General features: G+C 42.1%; 1 protein-coding gene across 1 annotated transcript in view; it reads right to left on the bottom strand.

Moving 5' to 3' along the window:
- Positions 1 to 27995, bottom strand: part of SUCO (SUN domain containing ossification factor) — a 1178094-nt gene that overhangs the window by 770538 nt on the left and 379561 nt on the right. The window contains exon 9 of the mRNA XM_044086746.1: positions 13160 to 13251. Within this exon, the coding sequence (XP_043942681.1) occupies positions 13160 to 13251 (92 nt within the window). The remainder of the gene's footprint in view (positions 1 to 13159; positions 13252 to 27995) is intronic.

Genomic DNA, 27995 nt, shown 5'->3' with positions numbered 1-27995 from the left:
CATGACACTGTCAATTTCTGAAATACATGAAGATCCAGTTTCCACTCGTGGGGATCCATGATTTGTCTGCTTAACACATCTGCTAAGGAGTTCTGTGCTCCTGGCAGAAACCTTGCCTGAAGAGTTAGTTGCAAGCGTGTCTCCCATAAAATCATTGCTTGCCTGCAGAGAGGATAAGAATGTGTTCCCCCTTGCTTGTTGATGTACCACATGACAGTTGTGTTGTCTGTTAGAATCAACACCTGCCCAGGAAGAAGTAACTCCTTGAAAGCCATCAATGCAAACTGGACTGCTAACATCTCCTTCATGTTGATATGTAGATGCTGTAGTCTGGCAGGCCACTTGTCTTGTATCCACTTTCCATTTAGGTGAGCTCCCCAAGCAATGTCCGAGGCATCTGTCGTTAGAATCTGACTTGCCTCTGGCGGGTCACAGAGAGTCCCTTGTTTAGGTGACATTCCTGAGCCCACCACAAAATTCCTTTTGAATGCAAGGTATTATTTGAATGACAGTGTCCAAATCCTGGCAGTGCTGTGTCCATACATTCTTGAGATACCATTGCAGCTTCCTCATATGCAGTTTGGCATTGGGAAGCACCAGAATACAAGATGCCATGAACCCTAATGCTTGAAGGACTGTCCTTGCAGTCAGCACGGACTGATGAGATAGTTGATGGAAGTATAGTGACAGACTCTTTTGTTTGTCCGGGGTTAAAAAGGCCATCTGGGCTGCTGTATTCAGTCTTACACCCAGAAAGCACATGTCTTGAGAGGGTACTAGACTGGACTTTATTTCGTTCACAGAATACCCTAGGCATCTTAGCACTGCTATAACATATTCCAGATGCTGTAGAAGGTCTTCCTTTTCTTGAGCCAGAATCAGGCAGTCGCCCAAGTAAGGATAGATTTGAATTCCTTGAAGCCTGAAGTAAGCTATCACTGGAGCCAGAACCTTTGTGAATACTCTGGGCGCAGTAGATAAGCCAAAGGGCAATGCAGAGAACTGATAATGAGAATTTCCAGCTCGAAACCGTAGAAACTTTCTGCAACTTAGCCTTATAGGCACATGAAGGTAAGCTTCCTTGAGATCTAAAGTTACCATCCAGTGATCTTTGCCCAGCAGAGGTAAAAGCTGTTGTAACGTCAACATCTTGAACTTGGGAATGTCCAAAAACGTGTTGAGGAGAGATAGATCCAAAATCGGTCTCCACGTGTTCCCCTTCTTTGGTACAAGGAACAGGCGAGAATAGAATCCTAGGCCCCTTTCTGACACAGGGACTGGCTGAATGGCCCCTATGTGAAGTAACTGTAAAACTTGCTTGTGAGCCTCTTTTCTTTGCAGAGGAGGAACATCTGGCATGCCTTTGAAAGGAGGCATTGTATGGAAATAAAATCTGTAGCCGTGGTGAATGATATCCAACACCCATTTGTCTTGAGTAATTAAATCCCAATTTTCTTTGAAAGAGACAGTCTTCCCCAAAGGAGCTGCCAGGCGAGAATCTGCTGGCAGCTGAAAAGACAGGTCATTGGGTCTGTTTACGAAAGGACTGACCCTACCCTCACCAGAAGTCTGAGCAGGTGAACTCCTGTTCTAGGCCTAAAAGAACTTTGAGCCCTGCCCCTACCACGTCTAGACCTACCCCTAGACTGAGAATCATAAGCAGGGTATGTCCACCCCTTAGCAGGCCAATTTCTACTAAACTTGTGGCTGCACCTGCAAAAATCTTTAACAGTTTGCATAGACTTAGCTTTGTCCTCCATTTTCTTTAAAACAGCTTCCACAGGCGAACCAAACAACACATCAGACTGTAAAGGAGCATCCAAAATCCTTGTCTTAACATGCTCAGCTAAATTCTGATCCTTCAACCAGGCGTGCCTGCGAAGAACAGAGCTGGTAGCAGCCACCCTCGAGGAGGCCTGTACAGCATCAAAACCACATTGCAAAGAATGCTTACCCACTTGTTCGGACACATGAACCAAATGCAGCAACTCTTTACACTCAATACCTTCCTTAAAAGCATCCACCTTAGATTTCAATTGTGAAAGAAGGTAATTCTGATATTTTAACATGTGAAACTGACAATTCAAAGCTCTCATGGCTAGAGTGGAAGAAGTATACACTTTCTTTCCCCACCTATCCAAAGCCCTTGCCTCTTTATCAGTGGGGACAGGATTTTTAACCACAGAAGCTTTTACACCCTTAGGCCCCTGGGAAATAGTTTCTGGGTCCGCCCTAGGACTCTTAAACAAATATTTATGAGCTTCAGGCACCCTATAATACCTATCAGGTTTAACAGGAGCAGGAGGCAAAGAGTCAGGGTTCAGGGAAGCCTCTGCAAAAACATCTTCCACCACATTCAACACAGGAGGAATAGCTAAGGTCCTATGCTGGGGTAAAACAAGAACTCCTAAGCCTTTTCCTGGAGTCAGAGTAATCCTGGCCTTCCCATTTAAAGTGCTCCCTCATAGAATGCAAGGTCTCTGAAAATGAAAAATCCTCAGGTGGAGACGCTGTAGGAGTGGAATCATCCACATCAGAATCAGAATAGGTAGGATACTCCTGCAAATCTTCCACAGAAGATCCTGAAGCCTCAGAACACTGTTCAAAACTGTCAAACTCCGGTTCCACCCTAGGCCTCTTATCAGGCGGGGCATAGAACCCTAATCATAGTAATCAAATCTTCTGCCATCTTAAGCATATGTTTCTTAGGCACAGAACCTGAAATGGTAGGAGAAGCTCCCACTGAAGCTGAAGGAGGCCTACCCCTCATAGAAGTTTTGGCAACAGAAGGAGAGGCCCTAACTACCTTGGAGAGGGAAGAACAGTCACTTGAGAAGCCCCTCAGCCTGGCCTACCTCCTGAGAAGGCACATCCTGTAGGTATAGTTTCTGCCTGGGACTCCATGGAAACTCCTGGCAAAACCTCCGGCTCCACTGAGCCTTCAAAGAACCGGCGTCCGGGACTGCGGTTCCTCAACCCTAGGCTTCACTGTTTTATCCTTGCGCTTCTTGGAGGCGGGCCGAGCATCCGGCGGCATTTTATAATTACAACGCTTCCCAAACACTAACCTGGCACAGTCTAACCTCCTCTTAATAGTGCGTTTGTTAAACCTAGCACAAGGCGGCAACCAACAACGTCGTGCTCAGGCCCTAAACAAGGTATACACAAGGTATGATAATCCCTATGAGGTATCTGTTTCCCACAAGAAATACAGTTATTCACTTTTTCTGTCATCCGGTAAAATACTGAGGCAAGAAAAACAAAATGTTCTAGCGTACTTAGCCAACTCTGTATCGGTCTGAAACTCCGGTTTTGGAAATATTTCAGTGCGCCCCCTGCACTCACTCAAAACTGCTTCTGCATCGGACCATGCGGCAAAAGACTGAGGATATGGCGTCGGTCATGCGCGTGAAGTACCCTGGCGTACTGGCGTCAGTCTAATGCGCCCTGACGACGTCAGCCTTATCTCTGGTATTCGGGCATTGGACTGGGGGCGGACTATACCCAATAGTCAGGACTGCAGCAATGGAAGACGAAGAACATCCATATAACCAACTTGCTATTGCCCATAAAGCCCTTTATCACCCGGACAACACTCCTATGCTCGCCTCCCACCTACAACCCTATAGAAATCTGAAGAACCTACGCTCTTCTGACAAGATACGTATTCAAACTTCCCTATCAAATAACTCAGCAGGTGACTCCATACTCTCCAACTCAGTTGGCAAAATATGGAACCAACTACCTCAAGACCTCACTACCATAACTTCACTCCCACTATTTAAAGCTAAACTAAAACTTTTCCTTTCCAATCACTGGCTATGCTCTTGTAACAACCCTGATTAATCTTTTTTCCTTCTTGCCATCTACTTCTTTCTTCCCCTTACTTCTTTCTCTCAATTCCTGCTCACTACATTTTCCTCTTCATAAGTGTCCCTGTGACTCTTTCTTTAAATAGAAATATATCTATATTTTTTAAACTCCTTTTAATGCTGAAATAGAGTATCCTAGCTGTTTATTTGAATAAGTGTTCCCTGCTAAGCCTCATATTGAGCTCTAATGCAATTATAACTTGCAGCAGGTTTATTGTATGTTTCTAAAGTATTGTATAATTTTGTATTTCTGCATTTGGTGTTCTTTTCAACTTGTTTTAGTAGAATGTAGAGGAGCTTTTCTCCCCGGGCCTCCACTGAAAATGGACATGTATCCAGTTGGACTAGCCCGGTAAACAAATGTAAAATAAAATAAAATAAAATAAAATATAACCATGCTAAAATACAGTGGGGAAGGAGGGAGGGAAAATTGGACTGCAGCAATGTGGATCTTCGAACATCTACATTTATGGTAGGTACAAAACTGTACTATGTTCTTCATCTCACATTGCTGCAGTCCTTACATATGGGTAGAATCCCAAAGCAACGGGAAAGGGAGGATGGAAAAATCATAAAGCATTAGGGGCTGCTAAAATGCCCTGTAATATTGCAGTGGCAAATCCAGCCCTAGACTTAGAATAAAGAGGAAGGTGGTAATGTTTAGAAAAAGTATGTACTGAACTCCAAGTAGCTGCTTCCAAAATATCTTTTGTAGCTACCCCCCTTAGAAAGGCAGTAGAAGTGGCAGTAGCTCTAGTGGAATGAGGTCTGATTCCAGCGGAATCTCCTTACCATGATGGGAATAACAGAAAGAAATACAAAACCAATCCATTTAGAAATAGTTTGTTTTGAAACAGGTTTACCCTGAGAACCCAAAGCAAAAGAAACAAACAACTGCTGAGACTGTCTGAACCCCTTGGTTCTGCTCAAATAATAACGTAACTGCCTGTGAATATCCAAAGTATGCAAAATCTTCTCCCTTTATTTGGGGGTTTGCATAAAAAGTAGGCAAATGAATAGTTTGGTTTAAGGCCACACTAGAAACCACTTTAGGCATAAAGGAAGGATTAGTACGCAAGGATACCCTATCCTTATGAAAAATCAGGAAAGGCTCCACTGCCATAAGGGCCTGTAATTCAGAAACCCTTCTTGCAGAGGTAATGGCCAACAAAAAAGCAGTTTTCCATGACAAATACTTCAACTCGGCAGTAGCTGCAGGCTCAAAAGGTTGTAGAGTAAGTTTTTCCAACACAAAATTGAGATCCCAAGCAGGAGTAGGAGCTCTACGTGGGGGTCTTATATTCTTTGCCCCTCTAAGAAATTGCTTAAACAAAGGATGAGAGAATAAAGGAGGGTCACAGTCATAGTGAGCAGAAATGGCTGCAGCATGAACCTTTATCGAGGAGAAGGACAAACCCTTGTCCAATAACTCAGTAAGATATTGAAGAGAAGCACTTAAATCAGGCTTGGAAACATCAAAGTCCTTCGCTTTGCTCCAAATAAAAAATCTCCTCCATTTATCAGCGTAAACTTTCCTTGTACTAGGCCTTCTGGCCTCCAAAATAACATTCAAAACTTGTTGTGGAAGCGGAGACCCTCCAGGGTCTAAAACAGAATATGCCAGGCTGTTAGATGCAGAGACTGAATCCTGACATTGAGGAAGTGATTGCCCTCCTGAGACAAAAGGTGCGGAATCAAAGGCAGAGGCCATGGAGGCTCCCGTACTAAACTCCTCCGAAGTGGGTACCAGTACTGTCGAGGCCAATCCGGCGCTATCAGAATCATGGATGGCTTGTCTTGTCTGGCCTTCAAGAGTACGTTGGAGAGGAGAGGCAGAGGTGGAAAGGCATAGACATGAAGATTGCTCCAACTGAATGATAGAGCATCCACCTTCCAAGCTGTGGGATGAAACATTTTTGTGCAAAACTTTGGCAACTGGTAATTTAGTGGAGAAGCGAACAGATCTATGTCTGGAGTCCCCCATAACACTGTCAACTTTTGAAATACATGAGGATCCAATTTCCACTCGTGGGGATCCACTATTTGTCTGCTCAACACATCTGCTAAGGAGTTCTGTGCTCCTGGTAGAAACCTTGCCTGAAGATTGAGGTGTAAACTGAGAGCAGTCTCCCACAAAATCATCGCTTGTCTGCAAAGAGGGTACGAATGGGTTCCCCCTTGTTTGTTGATGTACCACATGACAGTAGTGTTGTCTGTTAGAATCAACACCTGCCCTGGGTGAAGTAAATCCTTGAAAGCCATCAATGCAAATTGGACTGCTAACATCTCCTTCAAGTTGATATGCAAATGTTGAAGTCTGACAGGCCACGTGTCTTGCACCCATTTTCCATTGAGGTGTGCTCCCCAAGCCTTGTCCGAGGCATCTGTCGTTAGAATCTGACTCGCCTCTGGTCGGGTCACAGAGAGTCCCTTGTTTAGGTGACATTCCTGAGCCCACCACAAAAATTCCTTCTGAATGCAAGGTATTATCTGAATGACAGTGTCTAGATCTTGGCAGTGTTGTGTCCATACATTTTTAGATACCATTGAAGCTTCCTCATATGCAGTTTGGCATTGGGAAGCACCAGAATACAAGATGCCATGAACCCCAAGGCTTGAAGGACTGTCCTTGCAGTCAGCCTGGACTGTAGAGACATTTGATGGAAATAAAGAGAAAGGCTTCTTTGTTTGTCCGGGGTCAAAAAAGCCATCTGGGAAGCTGTATTCAGTCTCACACCCAGAAAGCACATGTCCTGAGAGGGTACTAGACTGGACTTTGTTTCGTTCACAGAATACCCTAGGCATCTTAACACTACCATCACATACTGTAGATGATGAAGAAGTTCGTCCTTGTCTTGTGCAATAATCAGGCAATCGTCCAAATAAGGATAAATCTGTATTCCTCTTAGCCTGAAAAAGGCTATCACTGGAGCCAGAACCTTTGTGAACACTCTGGGCGCAGTAGATAAGCCAAAGGGCAATGCAGAGAACGGATAATGTAAAATTCCAGCCTGAAAACGCAGGTACCTCCTGCAACTGGGCCTGATAGGAACATGAAGATAAGCCTCTTTGAGATCCAGAGTAACCATCCAGTGATCTTTTCCCAACAGAGGTAAAAGCTGTTGTAACGTCAGCATCTTTTAATTTGGAATGTCCAGATAAGTGTTGAGGATAGATAAATCCAAAATCGGTCTCCACGTGTTCCCCTTCTTTGGAACTAGAAACAGGCGAGAATAAAATCCTAGGCCCACTTCTGACAGAGGAACTGACTGTATAGCTCCCATTTGAAGAAGTAAAGAAATCTGTTTGTGAGCTTCTATCCTTTGCCGAGGAGGAACGTCTGGCATGCCTTTGAAAGGAGGCAAGGTATGGAAATAGAACTTGTAGCCTCGGTTTATAATGTCCAATACCCATTTGTCCTGGGTGACTAAAAGCCAGTTTTGCTTGAAAAGAGCCAACTTTCCTCCCAAAGGAGCTGCCAGGCAAGAGGAATCTGGCAGCTGAAAATGCAGGTCATTGGGCCTGTTTACGAAAGGACTGGCCCCTGCCCTCACCTGCAGATTGTGCAGGTGAACTCCATGTTCTAGGCCTGAAGGCACTCTGAGCTCTGCCCCTACCACGCCTAGATCTACCCCTAGACTGAGAATCAGAAGAAGGGTACGTCCATCCCTTAGTAGGCCAATTTCTACTAAACTTTGGAGGTTGTACCTGCAAAAAATCTTTAACAGTCTGCATAGACTTAGCCTTGTCTTCCATTTTCTTCAATACTGACTCCACAGGAGGACCAAACAAAACTTCAGACTGTAAAGGGGCATCCAGAATTCTAGTCTTAACATGCTCGGACAAATTCTGATCCTTAAGCCAGGCGTGCCTACGAATAACTGAACCAGTGGCAGCCACCCTAGAAGAAGCCTGTAAAGCACCAAAACCACACTGCAAAGAATGCTTACCCACCTGTTCAGAGACATGTACTAAATCCTGCAATTCTTTACACTCTATGCCCTCTGCCAAAGCATCCACTTTAGATCTTAGCTGAGAAAGGAGGAAATTCTGATACTTCAGCATATGAAACTGGCAATTTAAAGCCCTCATTGCTAAAGTAGAAGAGGTATACACCTTCTTACCCCATCTATCCAAAGCTCTAGCTTCCTTATCTAGAGGAACCGGATTCTTTACAACAGAGGCTCTAACACCCTTAGGCCCCTGACTAATAGTTTCTGGGTCCACCCTAGGACTCTTATACAGATATTTATGAGCCTCAGGCACCCTGTAATACCTGTCCGGTTTAACTGGCGCAGGAGGCACAGAATCTGGATTAAGGGAAGCTTCCGAGAAAACATCTTGAACCACATCCAAAACAGGAGGTATAGCTAAGGGTCTATGCTGTGGTAAAAACAAGAACTCCCTAAGCCTCTTCCGTGAATCAGAGAAATCCTGTCCTTCCCACTTAAAATGCTCCCTCATGGAATGTAGAGTTTCTGAAAATGAAAAATCCTCTGGAGGAGAAGCAGAAGGAGTGGAATCCTCTGCATCAGAATCAGAATAAGGGGGAAAATCTTGAATGTCTTCAGCAGAAGACTCTGAATCATCTGAGGCCTGTTCCAAACTTTCCAACTCTGGCTCTACCCTGGGCCTCTTATCAGGAGGGGGCATAGAACCTCTAAGTAATCAAATCTTCTGCCATTTTAAGCATGTGCTTTTTAGGCACAGACCCTGAAGAACCAGAACTGACACCAGAGGAAGGCAAAACAGACCTGCCCTTAGAAGGAGCCTTAGAAATAGTAGCAGAAGGCCTAACCACCTTAGGCATAGAAGGGAGAACAGTAACCTGAGAGGCCCCTTCAGCCTGACCTGACTCCTGTGAGGCTACATCTTGCAAAATCAAAGTTTCCCCCTGGGACTCAACAGAAACTTCAGCCGGATCCACTTGTTCCACTGTAGCTTCTAAAGGACCGGCGTCCGAAACGGACGAATCATCCTGCCTAGGTTTCAAAGATTTGTCTTTGCTTCTTCTCAGGAAGCGGGCGTCGGAGGATCCGACGGCATATTATAATTACACCGCTTACCAAAGACTAACCTAGCGCAATCTAACCTTCGTTTTATAGTGCGCTTATTAAACCTAGCACAAAACCGACACCCGACTACGTCGTGCTCAGGTCCCAAACAAGGAATACAAAGCGAGTGGTAATCCCTATGCGGTATCTGTTTCCCACAAGAAATACAATTATTCACTTTCTGACATCCGGAATTAACAGAGGCAAGAAAAAACAAAAATATTCCCCAACGGGGTACTTAGCCCAACTTGGTTTCGGTCTGAAACTCAAAATTCGAAAATTTCAGAACGCCGAACGGCACTTGCAACGCTGCTTCTGCATCGGACCATGCGGCAAAAAAGACTGAGGATATGACGTCGGTCATGCGCTTTTATACCCTGACGCTCTGATGTCAGATCTGTGCGCCCATGACCGACGTCAGCCTAATACTTTGGTATTCGGGCCGACCGAGGACAGCGGACTACCCCATATGTAAGGACTGCAGCAATGTGAGATGAAGAACATCTAATGATCATGTATTTTTGAAAAGTAAGAGAGTAAAAAAGTTATGGGGAACTATGTAAAGAAGACTTTTTCGAAGACATAAAAAGTGGATAAAATAAACATGGATATAACTAAATATGGATACAAGAACAGAAGTAAACAATATATTAAAATTAGATAAGCGGCTTTACATTATAAGAGTTACATGGAATGAAAGAATGAATTAAATTCTGTTTATAGCAACAATATTGAGCAAAATCAGACAGCTATTCTGGAAAAAGGAGCAGGGGTCTAATAGGGAAGAAAATTTAATATGATTCTAAGACAAATTATAAATGTGTAATTATCTATACATTTCTACATTTGTAAATATGTTATAAATAAGAGTTCTTTTTTGTATATAAAGGACCCCTACTCTTTTCAACAGATGTCATGGGATCTTTTACATCAGTCAGAGCTACCACCAACTCAGGTAAATAGAGCCTCATTTAGATTCTCATGGGGAAGTCTATGTGCACCAATATTTGTATATGCAACGCATGTAATTAGCAAGGACTCAGAACAGGTACACAGTATGTAGGAACTTAAGCAAACAATCCATTCAAGGACATCCAACTGGTCTCATTGCTATTCACTCCCAAACAATTCTGCCATTAAGTCAGCCTTTACACTGGCCATAAAAGTCCACACTCAAACAGAACACAATCCAATATCCCCATGGAACAGTTTCAGTAAGATTTTCTTACTCAATTCAAACACCTTCCCCACTACACCCTCCAATTCCATATCAGCCAAATCACACCCCTTATAAAACCTCATTCTACCTCAGAACAGTCAAAGCTAAAGACATTGCAGCATTACTGGAAGAAATCACCCTGGAAGTACTAAAGTGAGCCGACAAACCTAACAATATCTGCCCTTGGTTAATCTTTTTTAGATAACACATTATGTAATCCCTTATCCATGTCTACAACTTCTGTTTCACCACAAACTCTACAACTAACATAATGAGAATTCCATTAGTAAAACCACTTTCAAAGCAACATAACACAACCAGAACTTCCCGTTTCCGCCCTATCTGCATTATCCCAACCTTAAACGAAATTCTAGAAAAGACAGTATACAAACAGCCATCCAACTCCTTACAGTTATAGCCCCACCTAATTCCTGTCCTAGGCAGGAAGAAGCACTACAACTGCTCTATGGACTCTGAGATGACTCTGTTTAACAAAGAAAAGGGCTGACTTACAGGAAGGAACACTGTTCTTTGGATTCTGAGAATATCCCACTTAACATGAAAAAGGGTAGGCTTACAGCAAGGAGCACTACAACTGCACCATCTTCACAGACGTCACTCATGCCTTTCATCTCACACACCACTCTATCCTAACTCAAATCACGTAAGAGTGGAACAAACATTTCAGCTGCTTAGGTCGAAAACATCCTGAGAACTTACAGTCTACACAGAAGCTCCCCTTTCCCAACAAGTACCACAAGGGTCCATTCATACTCTCCTAGTCTTTTCACTCTACCGATCCAGAGCCCCACTAATCTTGTATGCTGACAAGGAATATACACTTCAAGCCAAGCTGACTTTTTTGTCAAAGACTAAACTTGAACAAGGCATGCTAAACCAATCCTCCTGGTTCAACTCGAAACCTTTTCCTTAACTTCAATACAACAGAATCCATGTTTTTGATGCACACAAAAAATAGCAAAAGTTCTCTCATTGCTAAATATTTTTGACCTTTGCCATAACCAAATCAAATCCACAGACTCATTCAAATTACTTGGGCACTAGACTTTCAACTTCATGTGGAGAAGACCATCTAAAATTAGGGTATTATATTACTCTTTTCAGCAGACAATCTCTCAAAGCCTCTCACAATAGTAACAGCAGGAACAAAAGGAATCTTCTTCACATACATAGTCTGCATACACACTGCCTTCATTTTCAGCAGCTTTTAATAAAAAATACTGTTAATCTTCAATTAATCTCTAACAAAATAGATAATTTTATTCCCAACTCCTCAATGAAAGACCACCACTGCTGTATAATCGAAAAACCCAAGTTACTCTCAGTGAAACAAATGGCCAGCCTCTAAACTAAATCATGACACATGCCTCCATCCTCACCGCCAAATTTACCACCATCACCGCTCCCACATATAATCTTCAAACACAATCTGGTCCTACGCTGCAAATCCAAAGAAACAGACTACAACATACACACCAGAACTTCTCCATACAAGCACCCAAACTCTGGCAATCACTACTCGGTTATATCAAAGACCTCCGGAACTGCTATGACTTTACATCCCAACTTAAATAGTGTCTAACCAAACAAAGCCAATGCACAAGTTATTCTTCCAACCATATCGCCTGACAATTCTAGTACCTATAAAGGCTAACAAACTGCTACCTTCTAGATACTAACAACTCTCTAGCCTTCATTTTTATAATGTTACACAAACTGCCCAGATCTGCCACATTAAACATAATCAGCCATGCTGTACATTAGCTGTTACTGTATATACATTTTTTTAATTTCAATACCTGACCTATTGAAATTTACTTGCCTTTAATTTGTTTATACTGGAATGTCATTTACCGCTGCTGGTTTCTAAACACTGCATTTTTACTAAGCTTCTCTTTCATTTGTCTCCTAGTCAGATATGAGGAGTGCCCTACCCCAGTAAACTCCAAAAAATAAAACAAATCGAAGTAGTAAAATAATCAGGAATCCAAGAATGACCAACTTATTTCATGTTAGAGACATGGATGCCAAGAAATTCAGACTGAGAAGAGAGCAAAGTGTAGATATCAAGAGGTGCATCTCGACATCCATATTGAGAACACACAATTGTTATGATTTAAGAGGCCCAATCATAATTCTTTCTAGTGCATGTACAGCTCATCTGCTAAACAAACTCCAAGTTACAGAAACAAAAAAGTCATAAAACTCTTAGCACCACCACACAAAGTGAACAGAAAGTGTTTATCTGAGAAACGAACAGCTTTAAAAGCTGTTAAGATACTTTGCTATGCCATATATTTTGTTTTAAAAGTGTGGCAAAGAAAAGCATCATATATCATTTAATGTCATTTTTGCTTCTGCCTCCCGTCAATGGAGGCAGTCACCAGTAAGCAACACTCTACTGCAAGACTGCAGCTTAATACAGCTCTCAGGTTCTTAACACCCCACAACTTTAATACTTCAGAGACAAAGGAATGCTCCAAGCTGCTGCAATCTTGATCTTTAAATATGAATATCTGCAATCACAGGTGTGTGACGTCACAGAGAATCTATTACTACTGCATTGTATTTCTGCGTAGCACAAATGTTTACTGTAGTTAAGCAAAAAAGGTGCTCAAGTCATAAAAGGAAACAACTTTATGAAATATTCTGCACTCTGAGGGGGGGGCATACATGCAAACTACAAATTTGCATTGCAGGATAACAAACAAAAACCAACCTAAAAGAACTAAGCAAATTGATCTAGAAATGTCAAGGAGCACACACAGGATAAGGCAGGAGATGCCCCCTCATCAGCACTTCCATGGAACACTGAAAATTAGGCAATAGTGACTTCCTCTGACCCCAAATCTAAAGCTGGAAACCGCCTAGACATACAGACTGCAGTGTGCACAGAATCAGAAAGATGGACTACTTCCATGAAACCAATATGCTAAGCAGAGATTATGTTGTACCCAAGCGACCACTGAAGTTTTACAAAGAAATGTACTCACCATAATCTTCATCGAAAAGATCTTGCCGTTCAGTATGATACTGAGAATCTGCAATTTCCTCGTATTCTTCCACCATGCTTGTACCAAACACCCTACACACAGAATGACAAGAGTTAGTGTGCATATCTGTAGCAGAATAAAAATGCAAACATTAACTTGCACGATACAGCACTCTACAATCAGAAGGTTGTACTGCTATACAAATGCTTTCATTTATTTGCCACGCTCACAAATCGTTGATACGGCTTTTTAAACAGCGTAACTTATGCATCATTTCAGTACACTACAGCTCAGTATCGACTCTTACAGAAGCCATTTGTTGTTACCACGCTCACAAATTTGATATGGCTTTTTAAACAGTGTAACCTTTATGCATCATTTCAGTACACTGCAGCTCAGTATCGACTCTTACAGAAGCCATTTGTTGTTCTAAGGTACAGTTCACACTAAATTCCACAATCTCCTGTGCTCTAATAGCAAACAAGAGGATAGTTTTGAAATAAACACACATTTTTAATATAGCGTAAAAGTTAGTGAAAGTGTTTGTTGCTATACCATAGTAAAAAGTAAAAAGTTTCAGAAAAGCTACATCCGAGTGACGCCTCCAAGTGCATCTGCAGTTACCTCCTACTGCGCCTCTAGGTATCAAATATTGCTTGTTCATATTTGCATTAATAATTCCAAAACCATGCTACATACAAGGTATCAGAATGTTTTATCTTCAAGCATACATGATGGCAAACACAATTGTATTGATATCTGACCTATGTTAATGACTGTTAGAATTGTAAGGTGATAACTTCATTTTTTAAAGGCTGAAGCCACGCCCACTGGGAGTTAAAGGTACACACTCAAAAGAGCTGTACTGGAGGGAATGAGTTAAAAAGGGCCCATTTCAGACATCCCTTCTCAAACAGCTACAGACACATCACTACTATCTTACTTTATGAAACCTTCAACGGTAGCTCCAACTAGTGATGCACATTACCGGACTGCTGGGAGAAGGCAAAGTAAAGGACACATTACTGGATGGAATGTTGTGCAGTAAGAGACTACTGACCCGTAAAGGTGTGCACTGCTGACAAACCATCTCTAACTGCTCCATGAAGGTCTGCACTGTAAAAGGTACACACTGATGACATGTTTACTTGCATTGCTCTGTGAAGGTATGTACTTATGGCAAGTTACTTCTAACGCTTTCAAAGGCATGCACTAGTGACATTGTTGTCCCCACAGCTCCATAAAGACGTGCACTAGTGACATCATTGTCCCCACAACTCCATAAAGACTTGCACTAGTGACACCATTGTCCCACACAACTCTGTGAAGGTATGCATTAGTGACACCATTGTCCCCTCTGCTCTGTGAAGACGTGCACTAGTGACACTGTTGTCCCCACTGCTCTGTGAAGATGTGCACTACTGACATCGTTGTCCCCACAGCTCTATGAAGATGTGCACTAGTAGCACCACTGTCCCCACTGCTCCATGAAGTCGTGTCCTGCTGAAAATTTCTCTACAGTTCCATGAAGGTGTGCACTATTGACAGCACGTCTCTACTGCTCTGTGAAGGTGTGCACTGGTGACAAAATGTCTGCATACAAATGTCTACATAAACACATTTCAGAAATTCAGGCAGCAATGCCCCCCCGCACAGACACTTGTTGCAGTGGGAATAAGATGACCATTGACTTGATACTATAACATAACAGCTTCACTGACAAATTCTGACCAAAGGTTTGCAGGTCACCACATTATAAGTCACTACGGGCAAAGCACATGACAGAAAAAATAGATCCAACATGAGGTTACAAGATGAGGATTTAAAATAAACTAAACAATCCTAGACTTAAACAGAAAGAGTACCAGCTCAGTTCTGATCAGAGTAGAGGTTGTGAACTACTAACATCACTAACAAAATCCACAAAGAGACCAACAGAGAAGAATAAGTCCACTAGAGGAGCCAAATTCTTCCATCAAAGTAGAATCCCTTCCCTACCCTGCACTTTCTTCTTGCATGGAGCCTAACTCGGCTACTATCTTTAAAATTCATGTAGTACACAACTGTAAACAATTATATACAATTACACTCAGTTACCCGTTCACCTCCACATTAGCCTACCACCGGCATCTTACATTTTCATAACCCATCCCTATTTTTTCTTCTTTAGTTCACTGTTTTCTTGATACACAGGATCCAAATCACTGCAGCTTCTTACATCATATCCTACGGACATTGGCATACTAATGAATCCATCCACATCTCCGCCCAGCATGCCCCAAAGTGACTGTAGTCGCACTGGATTTTGTAAACCGATATGCTACTTAGAATGCATGTTTTCATACTCTGATTAGGTATATTTCTTCATTTCTTTGTGCCAACATCTATAGTATTTTTGTCAAATTTCAACATGTGATTTGCAATTTAATTATATTTCGTAGAACATTTCTCCCATATTATCCAAAGCCAAGATGGAAAAATTGGTAAACACAAATAAATTACATTCTAGGCTGCAAGCTGGTCAACCCTATTCCAAAGAGGAGAAAATATTAGCATGGCAATTAAACTACAGAGGGACTTTTGGAAAGGAAAACCGATTATCCTTAGTCATCAAGGTGTTACAAATATGAGATGGACTTTCCAACTTGGCAAAAAAGCATTACAGAGGAGGAAACGCACAAGTATCAAGAATTCTTGTTAACGGAAAGAAGGCATCCACTACCCCACCACCACACACAGAAAGAAGTGGAAGAACGGACAGTTTTCCCAGCTGGCATGGATGTCTGTCTACAGGAACTCTCATTAGCTGGGGAGAAAAAAAACACCATCAGGTGGAAAGATGAAGTAAAAGCACTTAAGTAGCACATCAGGATCTACCTCAGGCTCGACAAGTCCTAACAGTGTGCCACTGCGGCTAGAAAATAAAGCCCATCATGGTCACCCCTCCACGACTGCCCCAAGATCTGTACCGAAACGTCTTCTACTAAAATAAGCAGCCATGTCTCTAACAGAATACAAAAGGACCAGGAAGGGACTTGTCCCATATTACTACAGCAAAAGGTGATGCAAAGTAACTACCACACATACTTGTGTTCAATGACGGTTTTGTTCATTGTACAGCAAGTAAAGGTGCTTCATCCAGCTCAGGGTCCTAGGGGGGCAGAAGCCCATCCCTGTACTCAGTGAGTACATGACATGGAACCAATCCTGGACAGGTTATGAGTAGATTGCAGTATGACCTTTCACACAGTGCACATCCATGAGCACTGTGGAGAACTGCCAATTCACTTACAGCACATCTCTTGTCTGTGGGGTGTAAACTCTGAAGAGAAAGCACCACTGCCAAGAATCAAAACAGAGAACCAAGCCTTGGGAAGCAGCAGTGCTAACCAGTGTAGTGCAATGCCACGCAAACAAGTGCTAGCCAATGTACCATCATGCCATGCAAAATCTGTGTTGCACATTTTCATTCTTTCTCAGCTGATGGGTTCAGATAAGATATTCTGATCCAACTTGGATGCTTCTTCTACATAGGCTCCTAGAACTCAAGCTCCTCCCTTTCCCCATAATGCCCCACCAACCTAACATACCTCAGATTGAGTTAGTCTCCCCCAGATATAAAGTACAGTTTTGTACCTACCATAAATGTAGATGTTAGAGATTGCTGAGGTCCAGCATGGCGAATTGTTATGGCGTCGGCCCCATACCGACCATACCAGAGTGACGCCGTCAGGGGTCATTAGGACTGACGCCAGCACGCAGGGGTACTATGCGCATGACCCACGCCCCGATCCTCAGTCTTTGCCAGTTGCCCCAGATGTCAGAGAAAAGAAGAGTGGAAAAAAATCTGCACTGCACCCCGTATATATATATATAATATAAAAAATAGGCAACAAATATGTCAGCAACTCACCTACACCACCACCAGGGAAGCCAGAGGGGAAGGAGGGACTGCAACAATGGCATCTCGGAATCCTCGGACATCTACATACGCTTTAAAACATACTATGTTCTACCGCGTTCTTCTCCATTGCAACTTGATGGTGAATCCCAAAGCAGAGTGGAGGTGCAAGGTGCCTATAAAGTAATAGGGGCTGGCAAATTGAATGCAAATAACGGCTGTGTACAACCAGCCCTAGTCTTAGAGGAGTCTTAAGGTAGTGATAGGGAAGATGATGCCTAGAGAAAAGCACCGAACCTGCTTCCTAGCATCCTTAGAATACACCCCCCTTAGAAATGCTGTTGAAGTGGCAGTAGCCTAGTGGATGAGGCCCAATCCCAGCTGAATAATCCTTGCCATGATGGAATAACATCAATGCAATGCAAAAGCCAATCCACCTAGAAATGGTTTCCAAAAAGACGACATGAACTCAAAAGCAAAAGAAACAAGTAACTGCTGAGACTGCCTAAATTCTTAGTCCTGCTCGCTATCCTGCGCAAGATCCTGTGTACATCTAAAGTGTGCAAAATCTATTCCCTGACATTGAGTTTGAAAAAAAAGGTGTGTTATTTAGGTTTGAAAGCCAATAGTTTGGTTTAAAGCCACACCAAAGACCACCTTCAAAATGTGAAGGATACATAGTCCATGGAAAATACCTGTCCTTCAGGAAAATCAAAAACTGTAACTTGCAGGCACTTATTTCGTAATAGCCAACAGAAAAGCAGTCTCCATGACAAAAGCAGTCAATTCAGCAATAAGGTCAAACAACCAAAAGGTTCTAGAGTAAGTTTTTATAACACACAAATTGAGAGATCCCAAGCAGTGGAAGGAGCTCTAAGTTTGGTTACATATTCTTTGCCCTAAGCAGTCCGCTCTTCAACGCTTGGCGAAAACAAAGCCTTTGTCAATCATAGTGAGCTGAAATTAAGCTGCACTGAAAATCTTTATGGAAATGAAATCATCTTGAATGTCCAATAATTCAGTAAGATATTTTAGAGCTCTCACACTCAAATTAGGCTAAGAGCCACTCCAAATTTCGTTATTGTAATCCAAAAAAACTTTTCTTTCCATTTTTCATGCATACTCCTGGCCCAATTAGGCCTCCCAGCTTCCATAATCACATTTAAAACTTGTTGAGGAAGTTGAGGCCTGCTGTGTTTCAAACACAGAATATGCCAGAAGGCTGAGGGGATGAAGAGAGTGAAGCTTCGACATTGAGAGTATGAGATGATCTTCTGAGAGGCAACAGATGAGGAGACAGAGGTAGCCTGGAGAAGCAGTTCTTACCAGACTGTGAGAAGTTTTCTGGGTGTTGCTAAGGCCACTCTGGAGCTAATAAAATCATCCTTTAGCTCCAACTTAATTGACCTTTAATAGTACCAAGAAGCGTAGAGGTGGAAAGGAAGACACATGAAGGTTTTTTCCACTAGGCATTGGTGAGCATCCACTTGAAAAGCTGTGCGATGAAACCCCTTTGTGCAATACTTTAAGTAGCTGCAAGGTTTAGTCTCACTCAAATTGGCATCTATGTAAAGATTAGAAATGACCTAGCCGTTTTGAAATACATGAAGATCCAGTGTCCACTGTGGGGATCCAAGGATTTGGACCACCTCTTTGAAAGCCATTATAGAGTTCCCAGTTCCTGGCAGAAACCTGAGGTGAAGAGTTAGTTAAGAACTTAACAGTCTCCCCATAAAATCATTGCTTGCCAGTCTCCCATAAAATCATTGCTTGCCTGCATAGAGGATAAGAATGTAGACTTAGAAAGGTGTTGATCTCCAAGAATCAAGTGCTGCTCTGGAAGAAGTAACCTCTTCTGCCATCAGAACCAACTGAACTCAAGTCACAAATCTGCACTGATATATGCAGCTGCTGTAGTCATATGTCAAGATTTGTCTTGTGGTTCTCACTTGTCATTTAGATGAGCTCCACAAGCCAATGTCCAGGCATCTGTCGCTAGCTTGGAAGGCTTTGCCTTGAATCTGACTTGCCTCTGGCGGGTGTTTGTGGTGACCTTCCTGGAGCCTCATACAAAATTCTTTTGAAAAAAGGCTGCCTTTGAAATGACAGTGTCTGAATCCTTCCAGTGTGCTTAAAATCCATGATATCTCTTGATATACCTTTGCAGCCTCATATGCAGTGATATAATTGGGAAGCACCAGAATACACATGAACCTCAGTCGCTTTGAAGGATCTTCTTGAGCAAAATGTTTGCTGATCAGTCTAGTTGATGGAAGTAAAGTGAAGTGGCTAAATTTGTTTGTCCGTTTTTTTGTCATCTGGCTGCTGTATTCAGCCCCGCACCCAGAAAGCACATAACTTTGAGAGGGTACTAGACTGGACTTTGAACTGCTCTGAGAATACTCCTAGGCGATCAGAATGCCCTGGCACATATTCCAGATGTGCTGAAGGTCTCCCTCTTTCTTGAGCCAGGGAACCTTTGAGCCAGAATCAGGCATGATGTCCAAGAATGACCATTGGGGAGAAGTAAGCTATGGTCTCCAGCTCGAGCCGTGAATACTCTAACCTTAGGTAGATAGTTTTCAAAGGGCAATGCAGAGAACTGATAATGAGAATTTCCAGTGATCTTTGAAGATACTTTCAAAAAACTTAGCCTTATAGGCACAGAAGGTAAGCTTCCTTGAGACTGCGCCACATCCTGAGAGATCTTGAAATAAGCAGAGGTAAAAGCTGTTGTAACGCCAACATCTTGAACTTGGGAAATGTCCAAGGCGGTTTAGGAGAGATAAATCCAAAATTATCCCCCCTTGTTCTTCTAACAAACAAGGAACAGGCGAATAAAAATCTTTGGCTCTGAGAAAACACAGGGACCACAGAACGCCCTTTGAGCTGGTAACTTCCCTGTTCTGGAGCCTTGAGCCTCTTACACCCATCCTACCTGCCTTTGAGGCATCCCTTTTGAAAGTCAAAATGTATCAGGCCAAAATCTGAAAATCAGGCTGAATGATAATCCAACACCCATTTGTCTTGAGTAATGAAAAGAAACACCCTCACCAAGAGACTAATTTCCCCTGAATCGAGCTCGCTAGAAAGAACTACTGCCCTTAGCTGAAAAGACAGGTCATTGGGTCTGTTTACTTAAGCAGGGTACCCCTACCTCACCAGAAGTCTGGCAGTTTCAAAGAAGGTAATTCTTGATATTTTAACATGTGAAAATTTGATCCTTCAACTCTCATGGCTAGAGTGGAAGAAGAGTACACACTTCTTTCCCACTATCCAAAGCCCTTGCCTCTTTATCAGCAAAACAGGATTTTAACCACAGAAGCTTTTTTACCCTTAGCCCCTGGGAAATAGTTTCTTGGTCCTACACCTAGGACTCTTTAACAAATATTTATGAGCCTTGGCACCCTATAATACCTATCAGGTTTAACAGGAGTAGAGGCAAAGAGTCGTGGCTCAGGGGCTCTGCAAAAACATCTTCCAACCATTTAACACAGGAGGAATAGCTAAAGGCCTATGCTGGGTAAAATAAGAACTCCCTAAGCCTTTCTTTTCCTGGGTCCAGACCTTGGCCTTAAATCCCAAAAGTGCTCCCCATGGAATGCAAGGTCTCCTGAAAATGAAAAAATCCTCAGGTGGAGATTTCAGGGGAGTGGGAATCATCCACACCAGAATCAGAATAGGTAGGATACTCCCTGCAGCTCTTCCACAGAAGATTCCCTGAAGCCTCAGAGCACTGTTCAAAACTCTCAAGAGCGGTTCCACCCTAGTCTTCTTATCAGGCCCTCATGAGAACCCCTAAAGGGAGCCCTCAAATCTTCTCAGGTCTTAAGCATAAGGTTTCTTAGGCACAGAACCTGAAATGGTGAGAAGTCTCACTCGAAGCTGAAGTAGGTCACTCTCTCTGCTAGAAGTTTTGGCAACAGAAGGAGAGAGGCCCTAACCTTGGGAAGAGAGGGAAGAACAGTCACTTGAGAGTCCCCCTACTGGCCCACTTCCTGAGAAGAAGGCATATTATCCTGTAAGAGTATAGTTTCTGCCTGCAGACCTATGGAAACTCTAAGTAAAAAACCTGAAGCTGAACGAGGCTTCCAGGGAACCGACGTCCGGGACTGCCGGTAGAAAACCCTTAGGTTTTTGGAGATTATCCATGCGCTTCTTGAGCGGCCAGGGAGCATCCGAAGGTATTGAGAGCCCAATACGCTTTCCTAAATACCTGCTAACCAAATCTCATCTAACCTCCTTCTTAATAGTATGAAAGCAAACTCTAGCACAAGAGCCGAACGTCAGTCTCCGTCCCTTTCTGACATCCGTAAAATACTGAGGCAAGAAAACTAAAATGTTCCCTAACGGGTACTTAGAAGCCAACTCTGTTTCCGGGGTCTTCGTTCCGTTTCGAAATATTTCAGAACGTTCAAACCTGCACTGCGAGTGCTCTTCCTGCATCGGACCATGCGCGCAAAGACTGAGGATGACGCCGGTCATGCTAAATTAGTACCCTGACGCATTCTGACGTTACGCCCACGCGCTTCGACCACGCGCCAGCCTTATACCTGGTATTCGGGCCGACTGGGACGCGACTATACCCACATAACCAAAATGTTCAAATACGGGCAACATCAGTGGCAGGTCATAAAAGGAAAGGAAGCTGGAGCTCAAACTAGGAACAGAGGTTCCGACAATGATCTTCAATTTCTCTAGAAGGAACTGAAGGAGGAGAGCTGAAGAATGAAAATGGACAACACAGATGAACATTATGGCGAGTACAATACTTTTTAATCTGGTCATTTTTTTTTAATTTATTCCTCAGCTGTCTGGACACAGTCCCCCAGCTACCACAACCCCAGGAGGACCCTAAGGAAGGATATTCCGGAACACCACTGAGCCAAATGCCGTTCTTCCCCTAGATAACAGATCCAGTTTGTAATGAGCAATAAAAGTATGAGGATTAGACTAAGCTGCAACTGCACAACTATCATCCAAGGAAGTTCTAGACAAAAAGGCTGTAGTCGCCATAAATCTCGTGGAATGGGCTCTAGGAGGTTTTGGTTAAGGTAAAACCACTTTCCTATAGACAAAGATAATAGGAATGGTTAATCATTTAGCCAAAGTAACTTTAGACACTGGTTTGCCTAACTTGGTAGCAGAAGAGGAAACAGCTGTTCAGAATTTCTAAAGTCTTTGGCTCAGTGAAAGTAGAAGCATAGTTGTCTGTGCACATTCAATAGATGCAACATACATTCTCCCTTGTCAGAGACGTTGGGTAAGAAAACCGAGACGCTGGGTAAGAAAACCGAGACGCTGGGTAAGAAAACCGAGACACTGGGTAAGAAAACCGAGACACTGGGTAAGAAAACCGAGACACTGGGTAAGAAAACCGAGACACTGGGTAAGAAAACCGAGACGCTGGGTAAGAAAACCGAGACGCTGGGTAAGAAAACCGAGACGCTGGGTAAGAAAACCGAGACGCTGGGTAAGAAAACCGAGACGCTGGGTAAGAAAACCGAGACACTGGGTAAGAAAACCGAGACACTGGGTAAGAAAACCGAGACGCTGGGTAAGAAAACCGAGACGCTGGGTAAGAAAACTGGGAGATTATTGACTTAATTAATATTGGACTCAGAATTTACTTTAGAAAAGGATGGATTAGTTCAGAAAGATACCCTATCTTAATAAAAAAATAAATAAATAAGGTGGTTTTGACAACAGAGCCTGGAGTTCAGATACTCTTCTGGCAGACGTAATAGCCACAAGGAATATGGTCTTCCAAGAAAAAAAAAATTAAGCTCAGTTTTGGCTGAAGGTTTAAGAGGAAGTTAAGTCAAGGCCTTAATCCCAAAGAGGAAAGGGATCTTTTAATGGGGGTCTAAGCAGAAAAGTTATTTACTCCCAGATGAAAAGTTGGAAATAGCTGCTAATTGGACTAATACTAGAGAAACTAGCACATTCATTGAAGAATGTGGCTAAAAAATCAAGTACATTTGGAATAAGTGCTGAAAGGGATTTAAGTTTTTGTTTAGAGCCTAAAGAACAAATACTTTCTATTTACTCTTGTACCTTTCCAATGGAAGCTTTATGGGAAGATAAAATCTGACAGATGGCGTGGAGAGTCTGGGCTGTCTAGCAATCAATGGAACTGGAGAGGTTATGTGGTTAACTTGAGGCCTAATATTTCTGGATGAGTCATGCCTATAAGGTGAGACAGGAGCACTAGAGTTGGATCCAAGATCCAGGGTGAATGTAGGGGATAAGGCCAGAGGAAAGGAAATCAGATCTGACAAGGCCAGTAAGGGGCAATGAGGATAACTGTGCTCTTCAATCGAGAAGTTCACTAGAAATTTGAGAATGAATGATAATGGGGGATAAGTATAAAAGGGACCAGGATGCCAAACATAAACTATAGCATCTCATGGTGTCTCCCCCCACTCGGCGGGGTGAGGACAAAGAACCTGCTGCATTTGCTGTTCTGGGGAGAAACAAAAAGGTCACAGCATGGTCGACACCACTGATGGAAAATTCTCTCCACCACACTGACATTGAAAGTCCATTCGTGAGACATCAACATGGACCTGCTTATCCTGTCTACAATCACGTTGGATTTTCCTGGGATGTATGTTGCCATTTGAAAGCGACTGAATGAGATCGCCCACTGCCAAACTCTCAACTTCTCATCAAAGAGGGTGACATCTGGTTCTTCCTTGTTTGTTGATGTACCAGACTATTGATACACTGCCTGTCTGAATCGCAACTGTGCCTTGAAAGGCCTGCAATGTTACGAGGGCAGCTCTCATTTCCAGGACATTAATATGTGCCTCGGCCTCTTCAAGGGACCATGTGCCTTGGAACGTCCTTCCCAAGAAGTAGCCCCTCCCCCAAGCTGGGAGGCATCCATGGTCACCATGGCCTTTGTGTAGCTGACTTGAATGGATTCACTGCAGAAATTACTTCTTGCACGCTTGAGTGATTTTGACTGCACAGATAATAGTTGTTGGAGAATGGACCACTGGGTTGAGAGTCCACTAAAGAATTCTCATATGAAACCTGGCCAGAAGGTGACTGCTGCTGCCATGGAGCTCAATGCTTGAAGTATCAATCTGGTTAGGAGAGAATAATTCTGAATTTTTTTTCTCGACGTGGAGTTGTATGGTGTCTATTCGACACAGAGTAAGGGAAGCTATACAAGTGACCACCCAAATTGATCAATGATAAATTCCAGAGTCCGAGTAGGTGTGAGTTGAGAATTTGTTGTAAATGATATCCTCAGATGGGAGCACAGCTGGAGTAAGGAGTTCCTTGCTTGAAGCCGATGCCTGGTTGAAGTCTTCCTCATAAGGAGCCACTCGGAATCCGAGCAGTCTCAATGAGCTGCTATGACTGAAATGCATTTGGTGAAAACCCTGGGGGCTTTGGTAAGACCAAAACGCAGTGCGCCCTGAACAGGTAATGACTGGGAAGCATAGGTGTCTTCTGGAGCACCTGTTCATACTGATGTGATGGAATGTATCCTGAAGACCTGTAGAATAGTGCGTGTGTGTGTTGTACCTTTAAGAAGCATTTCAAGGACAGCAAGTGCATATAAAAGAGCAAGCACATTCGAACTTCAATGCCATTTTGAGAGTGCAGGCTGAGAGTGAGCATGTAAGAGTGTGATAGCTAGTTTGTTTATAAGTTTATCCAAGTCCTGATGTGTTTGTGCATAATAAAGCTGTGTGAAGAAACCCCACAGAAGTTTGTCTGTTTTATCCTGACCAGACGAGTGACATGGTGTCAGAACCAGGATTCTCATTAATAACTCTTCTACTTCTAATAATAATACCAACATAAATCAAGATGTGTTGCATGTAAATCAAGAAGTGCCCAATGCAGTTTCTACTGTTTCTACTGACTTTTTACATAAATCTAACTCTGTTTTTAACCTTACTGAGAGATCGTTTAGTATAATATCACGGTGGTACGACGGTAGCGTTGTTACCTCACAGCAAGAGGTTCTCCCATTCGATTCTCGACTTGGCTTGGGAGTGCCTTCTGTGTGGAGTCTACATGTCCTCCCCACGGGTGGGTAGCGTTCGAAAGACATGCGTGCGTAAATGGGCGTGCCTTTGTTGAAGGTTGAGCATCGAGCTGGCACCTCGGCGTTTCGTAAAAATCTACTGCCAATCATTAGCGGACCGGAGTTCCGCTGTGGCAACCCCTTACCGGGAAAAAGCCAAAAGACAAACTGAGAGATCTTTTAGTAAACATCATATTCAAATATTACAAAAATGTTTCAATTTCATCCCTTCGCAAAGGGTTCATTTAACTGATGTTCTTTTAGACTTAAAATTGTATGCTAGAAAAGTTAAATTAAAACTTTTACACCACAATGATGCAAATAATTTATTGCTTCTGTTCCTTCTAACAGTTCAGATTACGAATCAGCTTTAACTTGTCTTAAACTTAAAAGCATGTACAATCCTGTACTTAATTCAGTTGAAACATTTTTGATATGTGAAAGAGCTATATGACAGTTATGTACCTCTAATGTGTCCAATAAGTGGTATAACATTTCAAAGGCTGAAAGATCAGCCTTATAAGAGATCACAAATGACAAGTCACTTTGCATCATGCAAGTTGACAAGGGTACTGGTCTACTTCTGATGGAGCAATCTGTTTATGTGACTAAAATGGAAAATACACTACATAACAATGATTTTTATCATTTTGTTGATTACAACACTGTTAATAGGCATTTTAAATTTATTTATTTTATTTTATTTTATTTTACATTTGTTGACCGGGCTAGTCTAGCTGGATATATGTCCATTTTCAGTAGAGGCCCAGGGAGAAAAGCTCCAAAAGAGACAGAGGAATTTAAACAGAAACATCAGAAGAGCACTTAATTATTATTACGTACAAAGATATAGTCAGAGAAAGTTTAACAGTAACATAAGAAGATTAATTGGTTATTATTAAATACAAGAATAAAACAATCAAACAGGTTAAACATGTTAGTTAAAAAAGGTACAGGCTTGGAAAAGGTGATCAAGCCTGGCTTCATTATGAACCAATTAGGTTTTGGGTTGGGTAGAGGATTTGGTGGGCATGGGGCGGTTGCTATTAGTCTGGATTAGAGCAGGGGCATAGCCATTGGGACTTTAGGAGATCTTTGAGGTGTTTTTTGAATTGGTGAGGAGAGGTCATATGCCTTAGGTTGTTTGGGAGGGCATTCCAGGATTTGCCAATGGAATTAGCATAGAGTGCTTCGCCTCCCGAGTTGTTGGGTTTAATGGTCTGAACTAGTAGGCTATTGGATGACCGAAGGGATATAAGGTTGGAGTAGGGGGTGAATATTTTGTTCAGTGAGGGGGTTCTTTCTGGGTGGTTGATCGTTTTAAAAACCTCAGTAAGTTGGTTGAGTTTGAGAATGTTGGGCAGTTCTAGCCATTCCAATGTCCTTAGATTTTGGCAGTGATGGGTGCAATAGGGCATTCCTGTTATGAATCTGGCTATATGGTTATAGGTTGTGGATAGTTTGTTGAGTTCTCTCTTGTTAAGGAAGGAGAATACTGGGGATGCATAAAGGAGTGTGGAAATTGATTGACAACTGTTGGAAAGGAATAATGTTATTTCTTCTGATGAGTTTAATTATATGCATGTACAATCTCCTAATCTAGGAAGGTTATTTTGAATACCAAAACTACATAAAAATCAAAAAGACCCTCCTTTAAGACACGTATCGAATAAAAAAACAAACAGAAAAAATAGCCAAGTATTTAAACTCGGTTCTCAACCTATTGGGTACAATCAACAGCATATTATCTAAAAGATTATCAGTCATTCTTGAATGAACTTATTCCACAGAAAAAATTAACTCTCTAAATGTATTTTAGTCACATTAGACAATGAATCACTGTAGACAAATATTCCACACCATGAAGGACTACAGTTACTAGAATTGTTTTTGAATAAATATACCACCTTTCCTGCTCTTCCATACTATTACATTAGTTGACCTAGTTCTTAAAAAATAACTTCTTTTACTTTAACAATTACATTTATAAACAGATCAAGGAGGTAGTAATGGGATTCAAAGGTACCACCACAGCCTTTGCCTGGTGCTCAGTGCGTGCGAACTGGAAAATCCTACTTACCTACACAATATTAATTCTGTTGTAATGTATAAATGTTACACCGATGAAACTTTCTTTGCATGGAAGTATACTGAGAATAGCCTTCACACCTTCATTAAAGACATGAACACCAGCATAGGCCTTCTTAATATAGTTATTTTTAAATATGGACAATCTATCGATTTCTTAGACACTAAAATTGATATACTACAGAATGCGGACATTAGCTCTACAGTGTATAGAAAGAAAACATACAGGAACAATTTCTTGGACTTTAAGTCAAGAGCCATTTTTCATGACAAAGAATCTAATTAACTGACAAGTTATCAGTATATCCAGGTTAACCAGTCATGATGATGAATTTTTAGTTCAAGCTAATCTGGTAAAAAAAAGGATGTTTAAGAAACTACCCCCATTCTCTAGTTAACAATGTTTTTTCAGAGGTGGCATCTGTCAGACACTCTAAATATTTACCTATTCTTAAGTATGGTTTTGTACATAATAAAAAACAGAGAATCAATTCAGACATGTGTCTCAGCTTCCCTCTACCTATTTCTTGAGATACGTCATTTATCAGCCATATTATTACTGATAACTGGGTATTACTCTCCGATTCACAAAACATGCACATTTTCAGTGACGCACCTTCCTTCCAGAACTAAATCTATTCGTTTGCACCTTGAAAATAGGGATTCATTTTTTCTTTTAGACCCTACACGTAACATTACAGTTAGTACTGGAATGTTTTCCTGTAATAAATGTGTTGCATGCCAACATATTCTATCATGCTCTCAGTACAATTTTACACATTTGAAATATACTATTA

Source organism: Protopterus annectens, chromosome 10.part0 (assembly GCF_019279795.1).
Source record: "Protopterus annectens isolate FY-2018-M chromosome 10.part0, PAN1.0, whole genome shotgun sequence".
Taxonomy (NCBI): domain Eukaryota; kingdom Metazoa; phylum Chordata; order Ceratodontiformes; family Protopteridae; genus Protopterus; species Protopterus annectens.
The sequence above is the reverse complement of the archived record's forward strand: the minus strand, read 5'-3'. Positions and strand labels throughout refer to the sequence as shown.